This window comes from Salvelinus alpinus, chromosome 14 (assembly GCF_045679555.1).
Source record: "Salvelinus alpinus chromosome 14, SLU_Salpinus.1, whole genome shotgun sequence".
NCBI classification, from domain to species: Eukaryota; Metazoa; Chordata; class Actinopteri; order Salmoniformes; family Salmonidae; genus Salvelinus; species Salvelinus alpinus.
Window position 1 is genome coordinate 54,624,356 of NC_092099.1, and position 20,384 is coordinate 54,644,739.

A 20,384-nucleotide genomic window follows, 5' to 3' on the forward strand; every position below is an offset into this window, starting at 1 on the left:
ACAAACAAAACCTAGCTCTTCCTCGTTCCGCGTTCAACAGGAAGTGACGTGTATTGTGGAACAGGAGAAGAGTGGGACAAGAGAATAGGGCGACAAGAGGACAGGAGGACCGTAGGACAGGAGGACAGGGGGTCAGAAGGACAGCAGAAGGACAGCAATTGGTCCCCTGGCCTGGTCTCAGTAATCTGTCCACTGTATGTGTGAGCTATTCCATAGACATATTATAACATACTGCTACCGTAGTACTCTATGACCAGTGTAATGTAGAAGTAGAGGTGGTGAAGTGTATTGAGTAGACCAGTAACCTGTGTATTAACCCTTTCCTATAGCTCTCGTGGAGGACCTCCTGAGGACCCCTGTGGTACGAGTGGCGGGCTCCGGCTGGTCGTCATGGGAGACGTGGTCCGCCTGCTCCCAGGACTGTGCCAAAGGGTACCGTACCCGCAAGCGTACCTGTGCCACGCCAGAGGGCAAGGTTGCCCCCCCAGACTGCAGGGGTTCGCCCGTAGAGTACCAAGACTGCAACTCTCAGGCCTGCCCAGGTAAAGGGGAAAGAACACAGCACACACACAAGTACACATCCACAAACACACTGTTATGCACAGTTGCCTATTGGGACGTTCTTCAGTCTGGCAGGTATACACGCACGCACACACACACGCATGCACACACTGCTCCCATAACTACATACCAATTATCTCCAGTTGTGGTTGGCATAATACACAATTTAACACACAGCACCAAGGGAGAGACATGTATGCTAATGCTAATGCCAGTCCTATAAAATAATGCTGAGGGAATCATTAATTAGCTAATGGCTAGCATGGCAGCGGAGCAGAACCCTGCTAAGACGAGTCCTTGGTTTCAGTAGCTGAGTCAGTCCAGGGTTTGAACTAAAGCACCTCATCATCACCATAATCATGTGGCCTGCTTTAACTGGAGGTAACTGCACCTCGTCTCAGCTCAACCCAGCTCTGCTCTTAACACTCATGTAAGTGGAATGTGGACAGACTGACTGACTGTATGAATGTTTTATGTTTGGTGAATCACTGATGAACACATCCCTTGAGTGTATATTTTATGACTGGTCACTGATCATTGCTACCTACATAAGTTTACTGGCTGTGTATGCCAGCCTATTATCCTCTGTCTCTGAATGATGTACCATGAATCAGCATGCCATCTCTCTGTGCCTCTGAAAGTTGTATATTATGTGACTTTGGGAGGGGGGGGGGGGGTACCTGATTGACAGAGAGAGAGAGAGAGAATGATTGAGAGAAAGAGGGACAATGACACAGAGAGAGATATTAGTACTGATTGAGAGAAAGAGGGACAAAGAGAGAGAGACTGTGAGATTGAGAGACTGTGAGATTGAGAGACTGTGAGATTGAGAGACTGTGAGATTGAGAGACTGTGAGATAGATTGAGAGAGGGAAGGGAGACAGTTAAAGAAAATTGATTTGACAATAGTGAGATGGAGGTGGAGAGAGTTAGAGAGAAATGTCTATAACGAGACCTGGTCCTGTTTGATCTACCGTTATCATACATCCTCAAGGCTTCTGTTTACTCGCTCTATTTTATTCTTTCTCCATAATGTCCCTCCTAGTCCCATCACCATGATGTAAAAGTGTATACTTAGTGCTTAAGCTCAAGGCTTTCATTAATTACATTCATTTGAAAATTCATTCATTTGAAAATAATAAGTGTTATTGTTCTGCATGTAGTTGCAGAACAAGCTATAATACATTTTCTATAAAAATCAAACATCAAAATGACCAGTGCAATCATGTACAGGCTACACTTTATTTACTTATGAGACAAAATAGTGAACTTAAATAGTGAACTTAAATATGGTTGTTGCCAGACAGTCAGAGCAGTTTGAGGCAACCAAAGCAAGCATGCCACATTTCACTGTCCCTACTGTCTAATTTAGTTTTCTAGAGCAGAGAAACGAGGGGTCCGGGTCAACCCCAGCTCCACTCACCTCTCTCCACTCATCACTCACTCTCTCAGCTCAAACACTCTCATACAGAAGGGGAGACTGACTGCAACTGCCAATATGTGAGGAAGTGACAACACACTAAATACAGTCATTATAGAAGGATTTTAAGCACAGGGTAGTTGTTCTGATGAGTTTTACTCACATACATAGATAGAGACCATGGGCAGCAGGAGTCTTAGTCGTTTTCTAATGGGCTGATCAATCTGGTCTTCTACGTAGACTTTATGTGTGTCTGTTGCAGCTAGAAGAGGACAGCATTTCATATGTTGATTTTTGCCTAGTTGGTGATGAAAGAGGTATCTGACCGTGTGTGTGTGTGTGTGTGTGTGTGTGTGTGTGTGTGTGTGTGTGTGTGTGTGTTTTCCCGTCTAGTGAGTGGAGCCTGGTCCTGTTGGTCGTCGTGGTCTCAGTGTTCGGTACCCTGTGGTGGAGGGCACTATCAGCGTACCCGATCCTGTAACAATCCCAGCCCTGTCAACGGAGGAGATATCTGTATTGGCCTACACACTGAGGAAGCGCTGTGCAACACACACACCTGTGACGGTAAGGCAAAGACACACACACATCCATCAGAGTCGCAGGCTTCCCTGTTCTTTACATGAATGAATGAATGACATTTTATTTCCGTGTCAAATCGCCAGTTGGCGGCCCATCCCTTATGGGATTAATTGACACATAAACAAACATTACAATAATTCACTGTGGTAATTAAATCATAATTCTTCTTCTGGTGTTCTCTGCATTGCGCATCGCATAAAGACTGGAAACATTTTAAGGTAAAAATCACTACATAATAGTAAATAAGGTTATCCAAACAATAACTACATCCTTAGAGCAGTAAAATAATATACATACACACTGTATATATACACATACACACATACAGTTGAAGTCGGAAGTTTACATACACCTTATCCAAATACATGTTAACTCAGTTTTTCACAATTCCTAACATTTAATCCTAGTCAAAAATTCCTGTTTTAGGTCAGTTAGGATCACCACTTTATTTTAAGAATGTGAAATGTCAGAATAATAGTAGGGAGAAGTATTTCTTTCATCTTTTATTTCTTTCATCACATTCCCAGTGGGTCAGAAGTTCACATACACTCAATTAGTATTTGGTAGCATTGCTTTAAATTGTTTAACTTGGGTCAAACGTTTCAGGTAGCCTTCCACAGGCTTCCCACAATAAGTTGGGTGAATTTTGGCCCATTCCTCCTGACAGAGCTGGTGTAACTGAGTCAGGTTTGTAGTCCTTCTTGCTCGCACACACCTTTTCAGTTCTGGCCACAAATTTTCAATAGGATTGAGGTCAGGGCTTTGTGATGGCCACTCCAATACCTTCACTTTGTTGTCCTTAAGCCATTTTTGACACAACTTTGGAAGTATGCTTGGGGTCATTGTCCATTTGGAAGACCCATTTGCGACCAAGCTTGAACTTCCTGACTGATGTCTTGAGATGTTGCTTCAATATATCCATATCATTTTCCTACCTCATGAAGCCATCTATTTTGTGAAGAGCACCAGTCCCTCCTGCAGCAAAGCACCCCCACAACATGATGCTGTCACCCCCGTGCTTCACGGTTGTGATGGTGTTCTTTGCTTGCAAGCCTCCCCCTTTGTCCTCCAAACATAATGATGGTCATTATGGCCAAGCAGTTCTATTTTTGTTTCATCAGACCAGAGGACATTTCTCCAAAAAGTATGATCTTTGTCCCCATGTGCAATTGCAAACCGTAGTCTGGCTTTTTTATGGCGGTTTTGGAGCAGAGACTTCTTTCTTGCTGAGTGGCCTTTCAGGTTATGTCGATATAGGACTCGTTATACTGTGGATATAGATTATTCTGTACCTTTTTTCTCCAGAATCTTCACAAGGTCCTTTGCTGTTGTTCTGGGATTGATTTGCACTTTTCGCACCAAAGTACGTTCATCTCTAGGAGACAGAACGCGTCTCCTTCCTGAGCGGTATGACGGCTGCATGGTCCCATGGTGTTTATACTTGCGTACTATTGTTTGTACAGATGAACGTGGTACCTTCAGGCGTTTGGAAATTGCTCCCAAGGATGAACCAGACATGTGGAGGTCTACACATTTTTTTCTGAGGTCTTGGCTGATTTCTTTTGATTTTCCCATGATGTCAAGCAAAGAGGCACTGAGTTTGAAGGTAGGCCTTGAAATACAACCACAGGTACACCTCCAATTAACTCAAATTATGTCAATTAGCCTGTCAGATGCTTCTAAAGCCATGACATCATTTTCTGGAATTTTCCAAGCTGTTTGAAGGCAGTCAACTTAGTGTATGTAAACTTCTGAACCACTGGATTTGTGATACAGTGAATTATAAGTGAAATAATCTGTCTGTAAACAATTGTTGGAACAATTACTTGTGTCATGCACAAAGTAGATGTCCTAACCGCCAAAACTATAGTTTGTTAGCAAGAAATTTGTGGAGTGGTTGAAAAACGAGTTTAATTGACTCCAACCTAAGTGTATGTAAACTTCTGACGTCAACTGTACATACATACATACATACATACATGCATACATAACATATAAAGATAAATAAATACAGAAAAAAAGAAATACGAAGGCATTTGAACCCAGTCTGGCACAAAGAGAAGATTCATATGGGAGACAATCCTATACACAATCCTAATCCTATACGCTTCTATTTACCCCATAGAAGCTAAACATTGTTTTTTGCAATTTCATTATAGGTATCCCTTTGTCTTTTATTCCAGGCTTTATATAAATATCCCGCAAATGGAAATACACAATGGACAAAAAAACTATTCAGTTTCTCCTCATCACTCAGCCACATAATGCCAGGGTATATCTGGTGGTCTGTCTCCTCATCACTCAGCCACATAATGCCAGGGTATATCTGGTGGTCTGTCTCCTCATCACTCAGCCACATAATGCCAGGGTATATCTGGTGGTCTGTCTTCTCATCACTCAGCCACATTATGCCAGGGTATATCTGGTGGTCTGTCTCCTCATCACTCAGCCACATAATGCCAGGGTAAAGCTGGTGGTCTGTCTCTTCATCACTCAGCCACATAATGCCAGAGTATATCTGGTGGTCTGTCTCCTCATCACTCAGCCACATAATGCCAGGGTATATCGGGTGTTCTGTCTCCTCATCACTCAGCCACATAATGCCAGGGTATATCTGGTGGTCTGTCTCACCATCACTCAGCCACATAATGCCAGGGTATATCTGGTGGTCTGTCTCCTCATCACTCAGCCACATAATGCCAGGGTATATCTGGTGGTCTGTCTCCTCATCACTCAGCCACATAATGCCAGGGTATATCTGGTGGTCTGTCTCCTCATCACTCAGCCACATAATGCCAGGGTCTATCTGGTGGTCTGTTTCCTCATCACTCAGCCACATAATGCCAGGGTCTATCTGGTGTGCGTTCTGGAATAAGAACAGTTGTATATCGTGGTAGGAAGGGCAATAGAGGATCAAATTAGTTTAATTTTATATTTCTTAGTGGTCACAATAGTTGCATAGTCTTTCCTAATCAATGCATTGCAAGTCTATCGTGATAATTACTCCCTGATCAATACTGTGCCAGTCAGCACCTTGTTATGTCACTCCAGAGAAGGGTGTGAAAGAGGTGCATATTGGGAAATGGAGTTCCCATGCCTTTTCCCTGCTGTGCTGGGAGGCAGCCCAATTGTGTCTGATAGTGCACCTTGTTGCCCAATAATGTGTGACGATAGGCCCTTGGCTCTGTGTAGTGTCTCTGTGTAGTGTCTCTGTTTCCTATAGGACTCTGTAATATGTATGAGTGTGAGCCAGCTATAGCTAATTCTGGACTGGGTAGAAAGTTACTCTCAGACATTCCTCTGAATTAGCCCACAGCCCTAATGAGAGACTAAATCTAATCTCTTGTCTAAAAAGTTTAAAAAAAAATCTGATTCCTAATCTTTATTTCCTGGAGTTTGCTGGCCAGTGTCACTATTTATTGTGTTCCTGCTGCGGCGTCCAGTGTGTGTGTCTGTGTATTTACGTGATTAACTATACTTGCAGGGACCAGAAGTCCCCACAAGAATAGTAAATGAAAACATTTTTACCAACTGGGGACATTTTGTTGGTCCCCACAAGGTCAAATGCTATTTTTAGGGGGTTCAGAGTTAAGGTTAGAATTAGTGTTAGGGTTAGAATTAGGTTTAGGTTAGGAGCTATGGTTAGTTTTAGGGTTAGGTTTAGGGTTAGGGTTAAGTTTTCCGGTTGAGGTTAAGGTTATGGTTAGGGTTACAGTTAGGGTACGGGTTAGGGAAAAAAGGATTTTGAATTGGATTGATTTGTGTGTCCCCACAAAGTGTGTGTGTGTGTGTGCGTGTGTGCATTCACTGAGACCGACCACAGTGTCAGGCAGAACAATGGGTTTTATCAATAGTCTTCTTCCTAAAGGCCAAACTGTCATTCATATTGAATTAGACCAGCTGTCAGTCAGTCAGTGGGAACTGAGGAGTTCGCCCTGATGATAATTAAAGACAAGGAAGGGAATTGGTTTCTGTCTTTTACTTGGGTTGCGTCCCAAATGGCACACTATTCCCTGGTCAAAATATATAGGGAAGGCTTCCTGGGTGGCACAGCGGTCAAAAGCACAGCACCGCAGTGCTGAGGCACCACTACAGCCTGGGATTCGATCTGCAAGCTGACTCCGGTTGTCAGTCGAACTGTGGATCCTCCGACACATTGGTGTGGTTGACACTCGGGTTAAGAGAGCAGGGTGATAAGAAGTAGGAGGCCAGGTGGGTCATGTTTCAGAGGACGCATGACTCCACCTTCGCCTCTCCCGAGCCCAATGAGGAGTTTCAGAGATGAGCCAAGGGACCTAAATTCAGGGAGAAAATGCTTGTGGCCAGATCACCCTGAACACGCCTGTTCAGAGTCAGTCCTGGTTAGTACTGGGACTGGAGACCGCCTGGGAATACCAGGTGCCGTAAGTCTAAAAGAATAACAAATATATAGGAAACAGGGTGCCATCTGGGATGCAAACAACCCTTTTCATCTGGTTAATGTTCTCTTTTGACGTAGGGCTAACACTTCCCGTTAGCTAGCTAGCTAGCTGTCTGTGTCTGTCTGTCTGTCTGTCTGTGTGTGCCTGCACGTGTGTTCACCTTCACGTGTGTGCCCCTGCTTGTGTCCACAGTTTGCCATGCTAATGTCTTGTCCTCATCTGTCTCCTGCTTCGGTACATTTACCGACAGGCAGGACATTGGTCATCTATTCCCTACAGATGCAGTGAACCTCCAATTAGCCGAAAGACCTTGTATCTGTCAGTCCCCGGCCTATCTGATGGCCTTGTCAGAGATGGCATGATTAAATAGATTGTGCTAACTAATGAAGGACAGGAGGGTGTGTGTGTGTGTGTGTGTGTGTCCATATTAGTACAGCCTCAAGAGTCGCAAGGACACCAACTTCCTGTGACTCTGAGGCTGTCCTAATATGGATGCTGTACCGTGAGGGTTGTATTGTGTTGTTCTATGTAGACTGGTGTGGGGAGATCAGAGAGCACGAGGAGCAGCTTCGGCAGCCTGTGACTGAAAGGCTGACTGATAGGAGAGGTAAACAAAATGGCAGCCATCATTCATTGGGTGAATGGCTTTTGGCATCACGGGTTGGAAATGCGGGAGAGGGGGAGAGGGTTCTGGGAGAGGGTCTTTCCTGTTTACTGTACACAGGCGCCTGTCGCCTGGGAAACATGGCTAACGCTTGGCTCTTGACGAAAACATCTCGGCTATGCACTAAACAAACTATGGGTTTGCTTTCTCAAAACAGTTTACCTCACAACCACTTGGGTCTGTTTGTATATGGCTAGGATTGTTAGGGTTGTTTGTGGCTGTGCTGTGCTGTGGCGGGGCTAGTTTGTTTGTTTTCATGCGCTTGGGTGGTCAAGTTGGGTTCCAGGCATTTTAAGAATGCAGCGGTTACCTCAACTCAGAGTGAATCTTTGGTCATTTGTCTGTGTACTGACGTTCGTTTGTGTGTGCGCAGGTGGCTGGATGGCCTGGTCTCTGTGGTCAGCATGTGATGACGTAGGGCTGCAGGTACGCAGCCGGGTCTGTGGGGCTCAAGGCTCCGCCCCCTGTGTGGGAAACAGCACTGAGCACAGGGACTGCAACGAGATTCCAGGTGAGCCATACACACTTTCATCATATATGTCATCATCATCACCACCAACATCATCATCATAACCGTTATCATTTTCATCATCATCGCCATCGTTCATAATCATCACTATCATCATTATCATAACCGTTATCATGATCATCACCCTCATCATCGCCATCGTTCATAATCATCAATATCATTATCATAACCGTTATCATGATCATCATCATCACCATTTTTTTATTTCGTTTTTTATTTCACCTTTATTTAACCAGGTAGGCCAGTTGAGAACAAGTTCTCATTTATTTAAAGCAGTGCGACACAAACATCACAGAGTTACACATGGAATAAACAAGCGTACAGTCAATAACACAATAGAAAAGTCTATATACTGTATAGTGTGTGCAAATGAAGTAAGATTAGTAAGGCAATAAATAGGCCATAGTGGCGAATAGGCCATAATGGCGGGCAGGTGCGGGCAGCGATCGGTTGAAGAGCATGCATTTAGTTTTACTTGCATTTAAGAGCAGTTGGAGGCCACGGAGGGAGAGTTGTATGGCATTGAAGTGCATCTGGAGGTTTGTTAACACAGTGTACAAAGAAGGGCCAGAAGTATACAGAATGGTGTCGTCTGCATAGAGGTGGATTAGAGAGAATCACCAGCAGCAAGAGCGACATCATTGATGTATACAGAGAAAAGAGTCGGCCCGAGAATTGAACCCTGTGGCACCCCCATAGAGACTGCCAGAGGTCCGGACAACAGGCCCTCCGATTTGACACACTGAACTCTGTCTGAGAAGTAGTTGGTGAACCAGGCGAAGCAGTCATTTGAGAAACCAAGGTTGTTGAGTCTAGCGATAAGAATACGGTGATAATCACTCTGAGATAATAACCACTCTGAGATAAGACGCATCATACACATAGGGACAGTTTCTTGGACACAGATTGACAGGGTCGAAAGCCTTGGCCAGGTCGATGAATACGTCTGCACAGTATTGTCTTTTATCGATGGCGGTTATGATATTGTTTAGGACCTTGAGCGTGGCTGAGGTGCACCCATGACCAGCTCGGAAACCAGATTGCATAGCAGAGAAGATACGGTGGGATTCGAAATGGTCGGTGATCTGTTTGTTAACCATCATTCATAATCATCGCTATCATCATTATCATAACCGTTATCATGATCATCATTATCGCCATCGTTCATAATCATCACTATCATCATTATCATAACAGTTATCATGATCATCATCAACGACATCGTTCATAATCATCACTATCATCATTATCATAACTGTTATTATGATCATCGCCATCGTTCAAAGTTATCACTATCATCATTATCATAACTGTTATCATCATCATCATCCTTGTCATCACCTCCACCATTATCATAATCACTTTGAGATAATAACCACTCTGAGATAAGACGCATCATACACATAGGGACAGTTTCTTGGACACAGATTAAGTCTAATCCAATACAAAAAGCATGGATATTCTCTATTGAAAGTGCTTTTTAGTCCATCCATGACAAGGCTTAATCTGTGTCTGGGAAACCGGCCCATACCCCCACCGCTGCTGCTTCTATGGACATTTGTTTAATTCACACCTGCAGTGTTGGAGCTCGGAGCTTAAGTATTTCACTGTACACGACAACTACTTCTGCGACCCTGTGCATGTGGCTAACTCAAACATCTAATCTAATAAAATTTCCCCCACCAGAATAAGATCTTCTATCTTAATTTGTGCTAATGAAGTCTACGTAAATCAGGCTTCTTAGAGTGCTCCTCTGATGAGGATCTTGTTAAGGCTGTTTCCTTTCTTTTACTTTTAACAGAGTAGTGATCTTTCTGTCCCTGGCTACCAGAGACAAGACAGATGCAATTAGCATCCCAAAAAGGCACCCTATACAGTGCACTACTTTTGACCAGAGCCCTATAGACGGGTTAGCGGTCAACATCACGAAAATGATGCGTGCGCTTCAAAGGCTGAGTGTTGTTATGGTTCTGGGTGGCCAGATAGCTAGCAACAATGACAAGAAATGGACATGTGGGACAAGAGCTTATTGTGTAACTATATTTATGTTTTCAATAAACATTGGAAACCAAATATAGTTGACGTGCTATCAACAATCTAATCCCACCCTATCTGTTTTTCTCCATTGTTTCGAAACAACCAACCCGTGTATGTGTCCTGGTCATGAGTATCCAACTATATAGGGAATAGGAAATTGCCCCAAAATGTAATCATAGGATGGCCACATCTCAATTAAAAACACACACCCTCCTCTTCCCCCCTCTCCCTCCTGATGACTGACTTTAAGTGTCTGTTAAACATCATAGAAGCTAGTCTACACAACAATCCCAACTGTCTGAAGTTTTCATTAGTGTTTCATGATGTATGTTTCTTTGTGTGTACTGTGTATACTGTGTGTACTGTTCTGTAAGTACCATCTACCAGTTCAAATCACAGTCTACTCTGAACCATTGGGTGGTTTCCAGATATTTCTGTGCATGGTAAGAATGTGCATGTGCTGGTAGCTGACTGTTTGTCTGTCTCTGCATGTATGTCTGTCTGTGTGTTGTGTTGCAGTGATTCTCCCTGCGTCTGGCTTTGATAAGGACCAGCAATGCAGAGGTAAGTGGATTAACAACCACCTGCAGTACGCGTGTATGTGTGTATGCGTGTGTGTGTGTGTGTGTTCCATGAATCCTTTCATTCAGTCAGCAGGAGGTAATAGGAGCGCTGTAGGTACACCCCCCCCCCCTTTTCCTCTTCCCCTCCTCTACTTTAATCTACCTTTAGGGGGGATGCCACCATGTCCGTTTTGAAACCATGGCGATGCTGCACAAGCCTTTGAACCAATCATCAGAAGTGGAATATGCATGAGGGGGGATGTCCATTATAATAAGGTGTAGGAATCATGCTGGGAAGGGTAATGGTTTCAAGGCTGTGCTGCCATGCCATTGGACAGCTTCCAGGTTTGACGGCAGGAGCACTGAGGAGGAGGAGCTTGATTCCATTGAATGAACCACCATTTTACTAGCCTGGTCCCCAATATGTTTGTGCTGTCTTGCCAACTCCTGAGGTCATTGTCACTAAGAGTTGGCAAGACAGCACAAACAGATATGTGACCAGGCTACCACTTTGCTGCAATACAATATGTGAAGGAGGATGAGGAAAGAAAGAGTTATGATGAGAGAACAAAAACGACAGATAACAGACACCGATAATTGAACGAGACATCATGACTGACCTCCTCCCATCTGTCTGCTTTGTTGTTTTTGCGCAGCATTCACCTCTCTGCACCTGATAGCCACAGGTGTGTCCTGTTTCCTGGGGGCGGGCCTTCTGTCCTTCCTGGTCTATGTGTACTGCCAGCGCTTCCACAAGCCCTCGCAGGAGTCTGCCGTCATACACCCAACCACACCCAACCACCTCAACTACAAAGGCAACACCACACCAAAGAACGAGAAGTACACGCCTATGGAGTTCAAGGTATTGTCACAGGTACAGTATACAAGGGTTGTCACTCACGCAGACACACACGTGGATAAATACACACACAGACATGCATATACACACACAACATGCCTGACTCCTCTGCATGCAGACACGCGTGCATAGACACACACACATCCACTGTTGTTTTACTAACCTTGTGAGGAAACACAATTGATTCCCATTCCAAATCCTACTTTTCCTAACCCTAGCCCTAACCATAACCCTGACCCTAACCTTAACCCCAAAACTTAACTTTAACCCTAAACCTAACCTTTAACTCCTAAACCTAATTCTAACCCTAACACTAATTCTAACCCTAACACTAATTCTAACCTTAACACTAAACCCCCTGGAAATGGCCTTTGTCTTTGTGGGGGCTTGCAAAATGTCCCCAGTTGGTCAAAAAAAAAAATCTGTTTACTGTTCTTGTGGGGACTTCTGTTCCCCACAAGTATAATTAAACATGTCCACACACACACACACACACACAGACAAACATATACACACACAGACATATACACACACAGACATGCATGCACGATTGTCTGCGTAGCAAAGAGATGCTGTAACACCAGCCATTCATATGGCTTTGAGAAGATTTTCCTTATGTCCAGGGTTATTTCATTATATGAGGATGCGTAATGGTAAGAGCTCAGAACTCTTATCTGTCTTCACCTGGTTTCCTTACTCCATGGTGTCTTGTGTCTCTGCCTGCTCATAGCCTCAGTCCATTAATGGACCCCGTTGGGCTGTTATAGCCACTGACTCCCGCTGCTGTCTATAATGCTGGAACCATCATCTCTTGAGAAAACATTGAGGTTTGCTCAGCTATATTAAATTCAATAATAAATGTAAAGTCAAGCTGCACCTGCCTGCCCCACCTTTCCTCACTCTTGGACCTAACACCTGCGTGTGCCTATGAGCCACCTTCCGATCCCATCGATCCGTCCCACCGTGGCATTGCCCTTCATACATACGTCAGGGTTAGCCTTAGGACCAAGGTCATGATCCACCTAGTATACATAGTTCCATATTATTTTGTCCCCTAATTAGTCAAGTACTGTGCTAGGACAGTCTATCTCAGATGATGGTTGGTGCTTCTCAGAAGGACACCTGATTGTTTTTCTAAAGCTGTCAGCCGCCAGCTGGCTGAGTGATGTGTTGTGGTGCAGTAGTTGAGGGTGGGTTCTAATACCTGTCACTGATGATCAGAGCCATACAGTGAGAGCAGAGGCTTAATAGAATAAGGATGGCTAGGCAGGTTTCATACCACAGGTAGCTAGCTAACTATTAGCCTGGCATCTTAACTGATTTTGCTATGTTTAACCTGTGAGCACAGCATTCAGTCTGGTTTAACCAGGTTAGCTAGCTAGAGCCACTCGCTCAACCTGAGAACTCCTGCTGTTATCATTGTTGGTCTTTCTTCACAGGCCCTCACCGCCCTCCTCCAGGGCGTTTCAAAATGTCCGATGTTGTTGTGCATTTCACTGATTCTGTAACCCAATTACAGAGCAGCGTTTGGGCCCAGAGCTGTTAAGATAAATTACATTACTGAGCAGCCCTCCGTAGTGTTCCCTCCGTCGGCTTGTTGTGGCTTCTAGCCGCGGCAACCTGCCTGTAAAGTGCAAGAGCATTACATTAAGAGTGCGTCCCAAATGACACCCCATTGCCTATATAATGCACTACTTTCCAAATGGGCCCTGGTCAAAAGTAGTGCACTATAAAGATAAAAGGGTTCCATTTGGAATGCAACCTACAGTAAAAATGTATTTTGTGCTGTTTCCTCATTTAGAGGGACCTACTGTAATTTATTCATCCCTCTCATATTTGTTAATTGATTATGCTTGATTTATGGCTGATAAATCACATTTTGTTGAAGTTTTCTACCCTGCTTAAAGATGCACTTCCAGTACCCAGCACTGTAGCCCACTTTTCAACTTGTAAGAGTATAATATATGGATATTGCTCCTGTCTGAGTCATTGGTAAACTTAACCATCTGTTATGGTACTGTTATGAAACTCTTATGTCACTGTTATGACTGTTTTCTCTACTCTTCCCACCTCACCCAGACATACACTAACAGTATGTTACACTTTACTGAACAGTACGTACCTTTTACAACCGTCAGTGTTTTCTGTCTAAGTTTGTAGCCACTGTCATCTGTTATGATGTCTTCTCTCCTCTTCCAGACTCTGAACAAGAACAACCTGCTCCCAGACGAGAGGTCTAACTTCTACCCAACGCCCCTGCAGCAAACTAATGTTTACACTACCACCTACTACCCCACAGCGCTGAGCAAATATGACTACAACAGGCCTGACTCCTCCCCTTCCCCTTGCAGGACCTATAACCACAGCTGAGACACACACCCCAAGGACCCCAGCCCCACCTACCTACCCAGACTGAACTGAACTCCACCCCCATCGCCATGGTGACAAATGCCATGGTGACTGAACACAACCTAAGACCTGGATCTCATTTTTGCTCTCCTTTCCTTTATCCCATGGTATCGCCCAAATGGTAGGGGGTGTGTGTGTAAGGGTATACCTGGAACGTACTATCAGCACTCTGTAGGGGTGGATACAGTATGGATGCTGATGCCTCCCCTAGACTCACTAAGTAGAGCCAGGAACCTGATCATGATACTGGACATCACAGTGTCAACATAGTGCTTTGATGGAGACCTGAATGAGGAACTCCATAAGACACTATAAGCTACAGTTTGGAGTTGGACAACGACTTATCCCTGTGGAACTTGACAACCTGAGCGCCTTACTGTAGGTGTTGCTATTCAGAGAGGCTCGAGATACTCAAAATGGTCGCATCTTCTCCTCTCTGGTCTGTCTGATCACCTCTATGAATGAGTCTCTATGACACCAACATCCCCTCTGTCTGCAGCATTTATCCCCATTATAAACTCAGAATTCTCCCAACAACAAATGCAGTTACCGAGAACAACCCAACCGGCGCATATCCTGGTGTCTGTCCTTGCTTCAGTGCTGGGGAACCAAAAAAAAAACTCAATTAATTCAAGAGATCAGGAGGTCAATATCAGTTCTATTGTGTTTGGAGGTGGATGGATGAATGCACTCAGCTCACCTCATCACATGACATGAGGAGGACAAGAACCTGGGACTTCAGCTCTGCCATGTTTTTGGGTGGTACTAGAGGACCAGGGGAACAGAGGCACATCCATGGATGGCAGCGTGTGATCGGTTATGGAAAAACACTACCTATATTCCTATATTGGTCCACACAGATACAGACATACTCATTGCTGGATAGACTCTAGTTTTAATCTGCTTATGTCCAAACAAGGCCCCACACTTCAGGCTGCCTAGCTGTGTTATGTAATGTATAGGTAGGCTTCCCAGGGAACGATCTGAACATGGGATAGAGAGCTGAGGTGTCTGACTGAGAGAGTTGGAATCAGTTGATGGGATACAGTTGATACAGCTTTGGTTGCCCCGGGTGCCTGTCTGTATGCAACAGAGGGGATAATGTGGGGTCAGATTCTATGATTCTAAAGACTTCTAGAAGGGAATTCCCTTGTTTCTAGAAGGGAATGGATGCTTTCTACTGAGTACTGTACCTACCTACTACCGCTCAGTGTGCAAAACTGGACTGCAACCGCATTTTGATATGATATCATACAAGCTAGGATAATAAGCTAGTAGTGTGGCACCTTTTTTTAAGTTGTTTTTTAATGAGGGAGGTTATTTGTTTAATGCTAGAGAGAGAGAACAGTAGTATAGGAGGAAAAGTTTTATTTTACAAATAATAGCTGATTCACTTTTTAGTTTCTCATCAGTTTCACATCAGAAAATACATTATTTTTAAATTTTTCAAAGCAGCTTAGTAGCCAATATGTATCTGACATATTTTACAAATAAGAACAAAAAAATAAAACACAGATTTATGTAGAAGCAAATATAAGTGACTGTAGCAAATATTAATGGATCCCTCTCTTAACATTGCTAAATCATGCTTAGAAATACTTTGGTATGAGATTAATGTTTTGCTTGTGTGTGTATGTTTGCTTGCTTCGTTTGTGTATGCCTGTGAGCTTGAATGAGGAGAGGAACAGATAACTCTGTATGTATTTTGTACAATGTAAATGTAATGCTTTATTACATATGACTGTATATGACGGGATCTGTAAAGGACTATGTGCATTTTTTCACACATTATGATGATGGCACTGCTGATGTTCCGCTGGGTTTCTGTGTGTTCCACGTATAAGATGTTAATCATTGTAAGTTAAGGAGAGCTGCGCGGTTCTCATGGGGAAGCTTGGATCATAAAGGAATTTGAGAAACACAACTGAGCTATATTTTCTTATTATGCCTGATGTTATGCTAATTCAGCAGCGATGCTTCTAGTTCCTCTCATAGAAATAGAAGGATTTTATTCTATCATTTTAATTCTATAGTTCCGCTATATGCACGAGAGCTCTATCTGTACATAAGAGACAGCCTTCGATCTGCAGACCATTAATGACATCTAAAGGTTAGTATAATGTAAATGTATATTATTGTATAGCTAACACTGTTTTTTGTTTTGTTTGTTTTGTTTGAAGCCTTATAGTTGTAAAAAAGTGCAGCAGCTATGTACACACCAACCATGGGGTTTGTAAGGGGATAGAGCTTGTCAATGTGACTGGTTGACTATGGCCTAGACATCTTTTCCAGGGATGTATTCATTCCACCGATTCTGTTGCAAAATGTTTCGCAAACGGAATGAAACGAAGAGGGACATACATGAATTTGTCCAATAAAAACTCTTGTTCTGCTCTTTTTGCTTCCGTTTGGGTCTTAAACGGTTTCCGTAATGAATACACAACAGCTGTTTTGTTACTTTGTGCAGATGTACAGTTTGGCTACATCTTGTGTAGTATCTTAGAGTAACAAAGATAGCCTGTATTTTTAGAGGCACTCCTGCCAGTTTAATACAGAATCAATGTCACCACCACAATAAAAAATGTATAATTAAAAGCCCTACCTTAATAAAACATGTAAAACAAGAACGTGATACAGCAAATGTACAACAAAGAGTCATGTACAGTATTATCATAGTCCATTAGCTAGCTCAAATTAGATGTAATTCTGCTGTTTAGAGCACTTAAAGTAACACTTCCATCCTGTGGTTTTCCTTTTCCCCACATGCCTCACCCACGTTTCTTGGGTTTGTAATTGGCTCCCCCTAAATGGTGACTCCCTCTAGTTTGCTTCCCCTGGCCCTGTAGTCACTTTTGATTGGACAAACTGGATGTCACATTGTGGAGCTCTTTCCCCTGATTGGCTCGGTGCCCTTCTATGCAACTGACCTGGTGGTACTGTTAGATATGTGACGTAGACTGTAATCACTGCCTTTTAGACACTGTGAATTTTTTGGTACTCTATATTTTTGTATATTGTACATTATAAAGGATAATAAACCTTGATGCCAACATCACATGAGTCATTTGTGTGTGTGTGTGCATGTGTGTGCACATACTCCATCACATCACCCCAGTGCAGCACCAGACGGAAAGCTCTCTTCCTGGTGCCAGCTAAGCAGTCAAGAAGAGTGCCACATTGATCAGTGCCAGTGTCTCAATACAGGATATAATCCTGCTGAAACAGAATATTTTTCCACCCAATGCCTCTGTATGCAGATTACGCTGTATGTACAGGTTTCACCTGATTGACAGCACATATCCATCACTATCATTTTAGACCTACACTAACTAGACATTTCCCTTAACCTGAAAGTATCCATGTACTGGATGTAGTAGCCTACAGTACTGTTCATGTCAGGCCTGACATTCATCTGATATGTCAGGAACTTCACCTCACTCATCCACAGAGAGAAAGTGAGTACAGCGCTGCTTCCTCATTTGACTGGAGTGCTCCCCTGGCCTGGCTGTGCCTCTCCATTACCCAGAGAAGCTCAAGCAGCTGAGAGTGGCTTTATTGATGAATGCGGCGGTTGCATTAATGAATCACCCCTTATCTGCTGAGATGGCTGACTGGCATGGACATGATGGAGTGATCATGGAGTGATGGGCAAGCTGGATAACAGTTTTGAGGGTCACTATCCATCTACAGTAGTCTTGTCCTATGGACTAATGCTGCTGAGTACTGTCCTATTGGGATGGTTGGTGTGTGAGGTAACTATGATGATGATGAGGGTACGAGTCAGTGTCCTCTTGGCTGCAGAGCTGCAAGTTAGTATCAAAATGTCCCAAGTTCTCCTTGTTACTTCAGATGCACCACTGCTAACATCTTCAGGACTCTGCTTATTGGCTCCAGTATTTTACCATTAGCGGCAGAGCGCCAAGGCCCTCTGATGTGGCCTCATTGGACATCAAAAGGCTGGTTTGAGAAACATGGATCTTCAGGAATATGCTGGTTATTTGCTCCAGTACTTTAGCATTAGCTTAGTGTCGGTGCAACCCTCTGATGTACTTTACACAATGACCAGTAGGCCTAGCGGAGCTCAGATGTTCTACTTCTGTCTGCTGATGTTTACCAAGTGGAGGGCCGTGGTTGATTGTTTTGAAGTATTGCACCCCCGAAGGGAGGAAAGATGAAGAGTTGGACACAGTGTTTGTGTGTTTACATAACGGAGAAGATCACACAGCACAACAGATCTCTATGCCAGATGATGGCTCTCATCTCAACGTCTGGGGGTTCTGGAGTCTGTTGTCGTGTTCAGTGGCCGGTCACACACTCCACTGAGATCTCCGTCCTCTGATGAAAACTGGGAAATTGTTTGATTTGACGCAGAAGCTTACAATTAATCCACTAGCTAACTCATCTCTGCATTGTACGGTGGAACGTCAAAGGCACTGAAAGGGACACGATGGCATTTGAAATGTTATCAAAGAGTCTAGATTCTACTGAGGAGATATTGTGTGTACCTCCTCAGTAGAAGGACAATGATAAGGTCCCTTTATAGATCTGTAGACATTTGGGTTTTCACACTTTCAAACTGACCATTTCTTTATGAAAAGTATCAACACTTAAATCAGAGGCAAGTTGCAGTGATAACTTGGCTAATCTTTTGTTCAGCAACAACCTTTGTTGAAGCAGGCAGAGTTGTGGACCAGTAGAGGACCTGTAGTGGACCAATAAACAACACTAACCTTATAGGGGTAAAGTAAAGGTTGGAGGTAGAGTTGAGGTTAAGGTTGAGGCTAGGGTTAGGGTTGAGGCTAAGGTTGGGGTTGAGGCCAGGATTATGATTAAGGTTATGGTTAGGGATGAGGCTAGGGTTAGGGTTGAGGCTAGGGTTATGATTGAGGTTAGGGTTATGATTGAGGCTAGGGTTAGGGTTGAGGCTAGGATTAGGGTTGAGGCTAGGGTTATGATTGAGGCTAAGGTTAGTGTTAGGGTTATGATTGAGGCTAAGGTTAGGCTTGAGGTTGGGGTTATGAATGAAGTTAGGGTTAGGTTTGAGGCTAGGGTTAGGTTTGAACCAGGATGCAGACATTCCCGGCTCAACCCTAACTCTAGCCATTATCCTCACTCTAACCCTAGCTTGATGTTAACTACCCGGGTTCAACCCTAGCCTCAACCCCAACCCTAACCTTAGCCCTAACCTTAGCCCTAACCCTAGCCCTAACCTTAGCCCTAACACTAGCCCTAACCCTAGCCCTAGCCTTAGCCCTAACCTTAGCCTTAACCCTAACCTTAGCCCTAACCTTAGCCGAACCTTAGCCCCACCCCTATCCCTAACCTTAGCCATAACCTTAGCCCTAACCTAGCCCTAACCCTAACCTTAGCCATAACCTTAGCCCTAACCTTAGCCCTAACCCTAACCTTAGCCCTAACCTTAGCCCTATTCCTAAACCTAACCTTAGCCATAGCCATACCCCTAACCTTAGCCCTAACCTTATCCCTAGCCCTAAACCTAACCTTAGCCCAAACCTTAGCCCTAACCCTAATCACAATCTTAGCCCTAACCTTAGCTCTAACCTTATCCCTAACCATAGCCCTAACCCTAACCTTAGCCCTAACCTTAGCCCTAACCTTAGCCCTAACCCTAACCTTAGCCCTAACCTTAGCCCTAACCCTAACCCTAACCCTAATCCTAACCTTAGCCCTAACACTAGCCCTAACCCTAGCCCTAACCGTAGCCCTAACCTTAGCCCTAACACTATCCCTAACCCTAGCCCTAACCTTAGCCCTAACACTATCCCTAGCCCTAACCCTAACCGTAGCCCTAACCTTAGCCCTAACCCTAGCCCTAACCGTAGCCCTAACCTTAGCCCTAACACTAACCATAGCCCTAACCTTAGCCCTAACACTATCCCTAACCCTAGCCCTAACCTTAGCCCTAACACTATCCCTAGCCCTAACCCTAACCGTAGCCCTAACCTTAGCCCTAACACTAGCCCTAACCCTAGCCCTAACCGTAGCCCTAACCTTAGCCCTAACACTATCCCTAACCCTAGCCCTAACCGTAGCCCTAACCTTAGCCCTAACACTATCCCTAGCCCTAACCCTAACCGTAGCCCTAACCTTAGCCCTAACACTAGCCCTAACCCTAGCCCTAACCGTAGCCCTAACCTTAGCCCTAACACTATCCCTAGCCCTAACCCTAACCGTAGCCCTAACCTTAGCCCTAACCTTAGCCCTAACACTAGCCCTAACCCTAGCCCTAGCCCTAACCGTAGCCCTAACCTTAGCCCTAACACTATCCCTAACCCTAGCCCTAACCGTAGCCCTAACCTTAGCCCTAACACTAACCCTAAC

At 44.1% G+C, this 20,384-nt stretch overlaps 1 protein-coding gene across 7 annotated transcripts in view; it reads left to right on the forward strand.

The window, feature by feature from the left end:
• The window catches only part of sema5ba (sema domain, seven thrombospondin repeats (type 1 and type 1-like), transmembrane domain (TM) and short cytoplasmic domain, (semaphorin) 5Ba), a 296,903-nt gene extending 279,809 nt beyond the window's left edge, over positions 1–17,094 (forward strand). For 3 of the 7 annotated variants that reach the window (XM_071341852.1, XM_071341853.1, XM_071341854.1), the window contains 7 exons: positions 330–542; positions 2,375–2,545; positions 7,514–7,588; positions 8,019–8,156; positions 10,731–10,775; positions 11,431–11,648; positions 13,833–17,094. In XM_071341852.1, coding sequence (XP_071197953.1) covers positions 330–542; positions 2,375–2,545; positions 7,514–7,588; positions 8,019–8,156; positions 10,731–10,775; positions 11,431–11,648; positions 13,833–14,003 — 1,031 coding nt within the window. In that variant the 3' untranslated portion in view covers positions 14,004–17,094. The remainder of the gene's footprint in view (positions 1–329; positions 543–2,374; positions 2,546–7,513; positions 7,589–8,018; positions 8,157–10,730; positions 10,776–11,430; positions 11,649–13,832) is intronic. The other 4 variants (XM_071341856.1, XM_071341857.1, XM_071341858.1 and 1 more) reach the window with 4 other exon arrangements.
• The last annotated feature ends 3,290 nt before the right edge of the window (positions 17,095–20,384 follow it).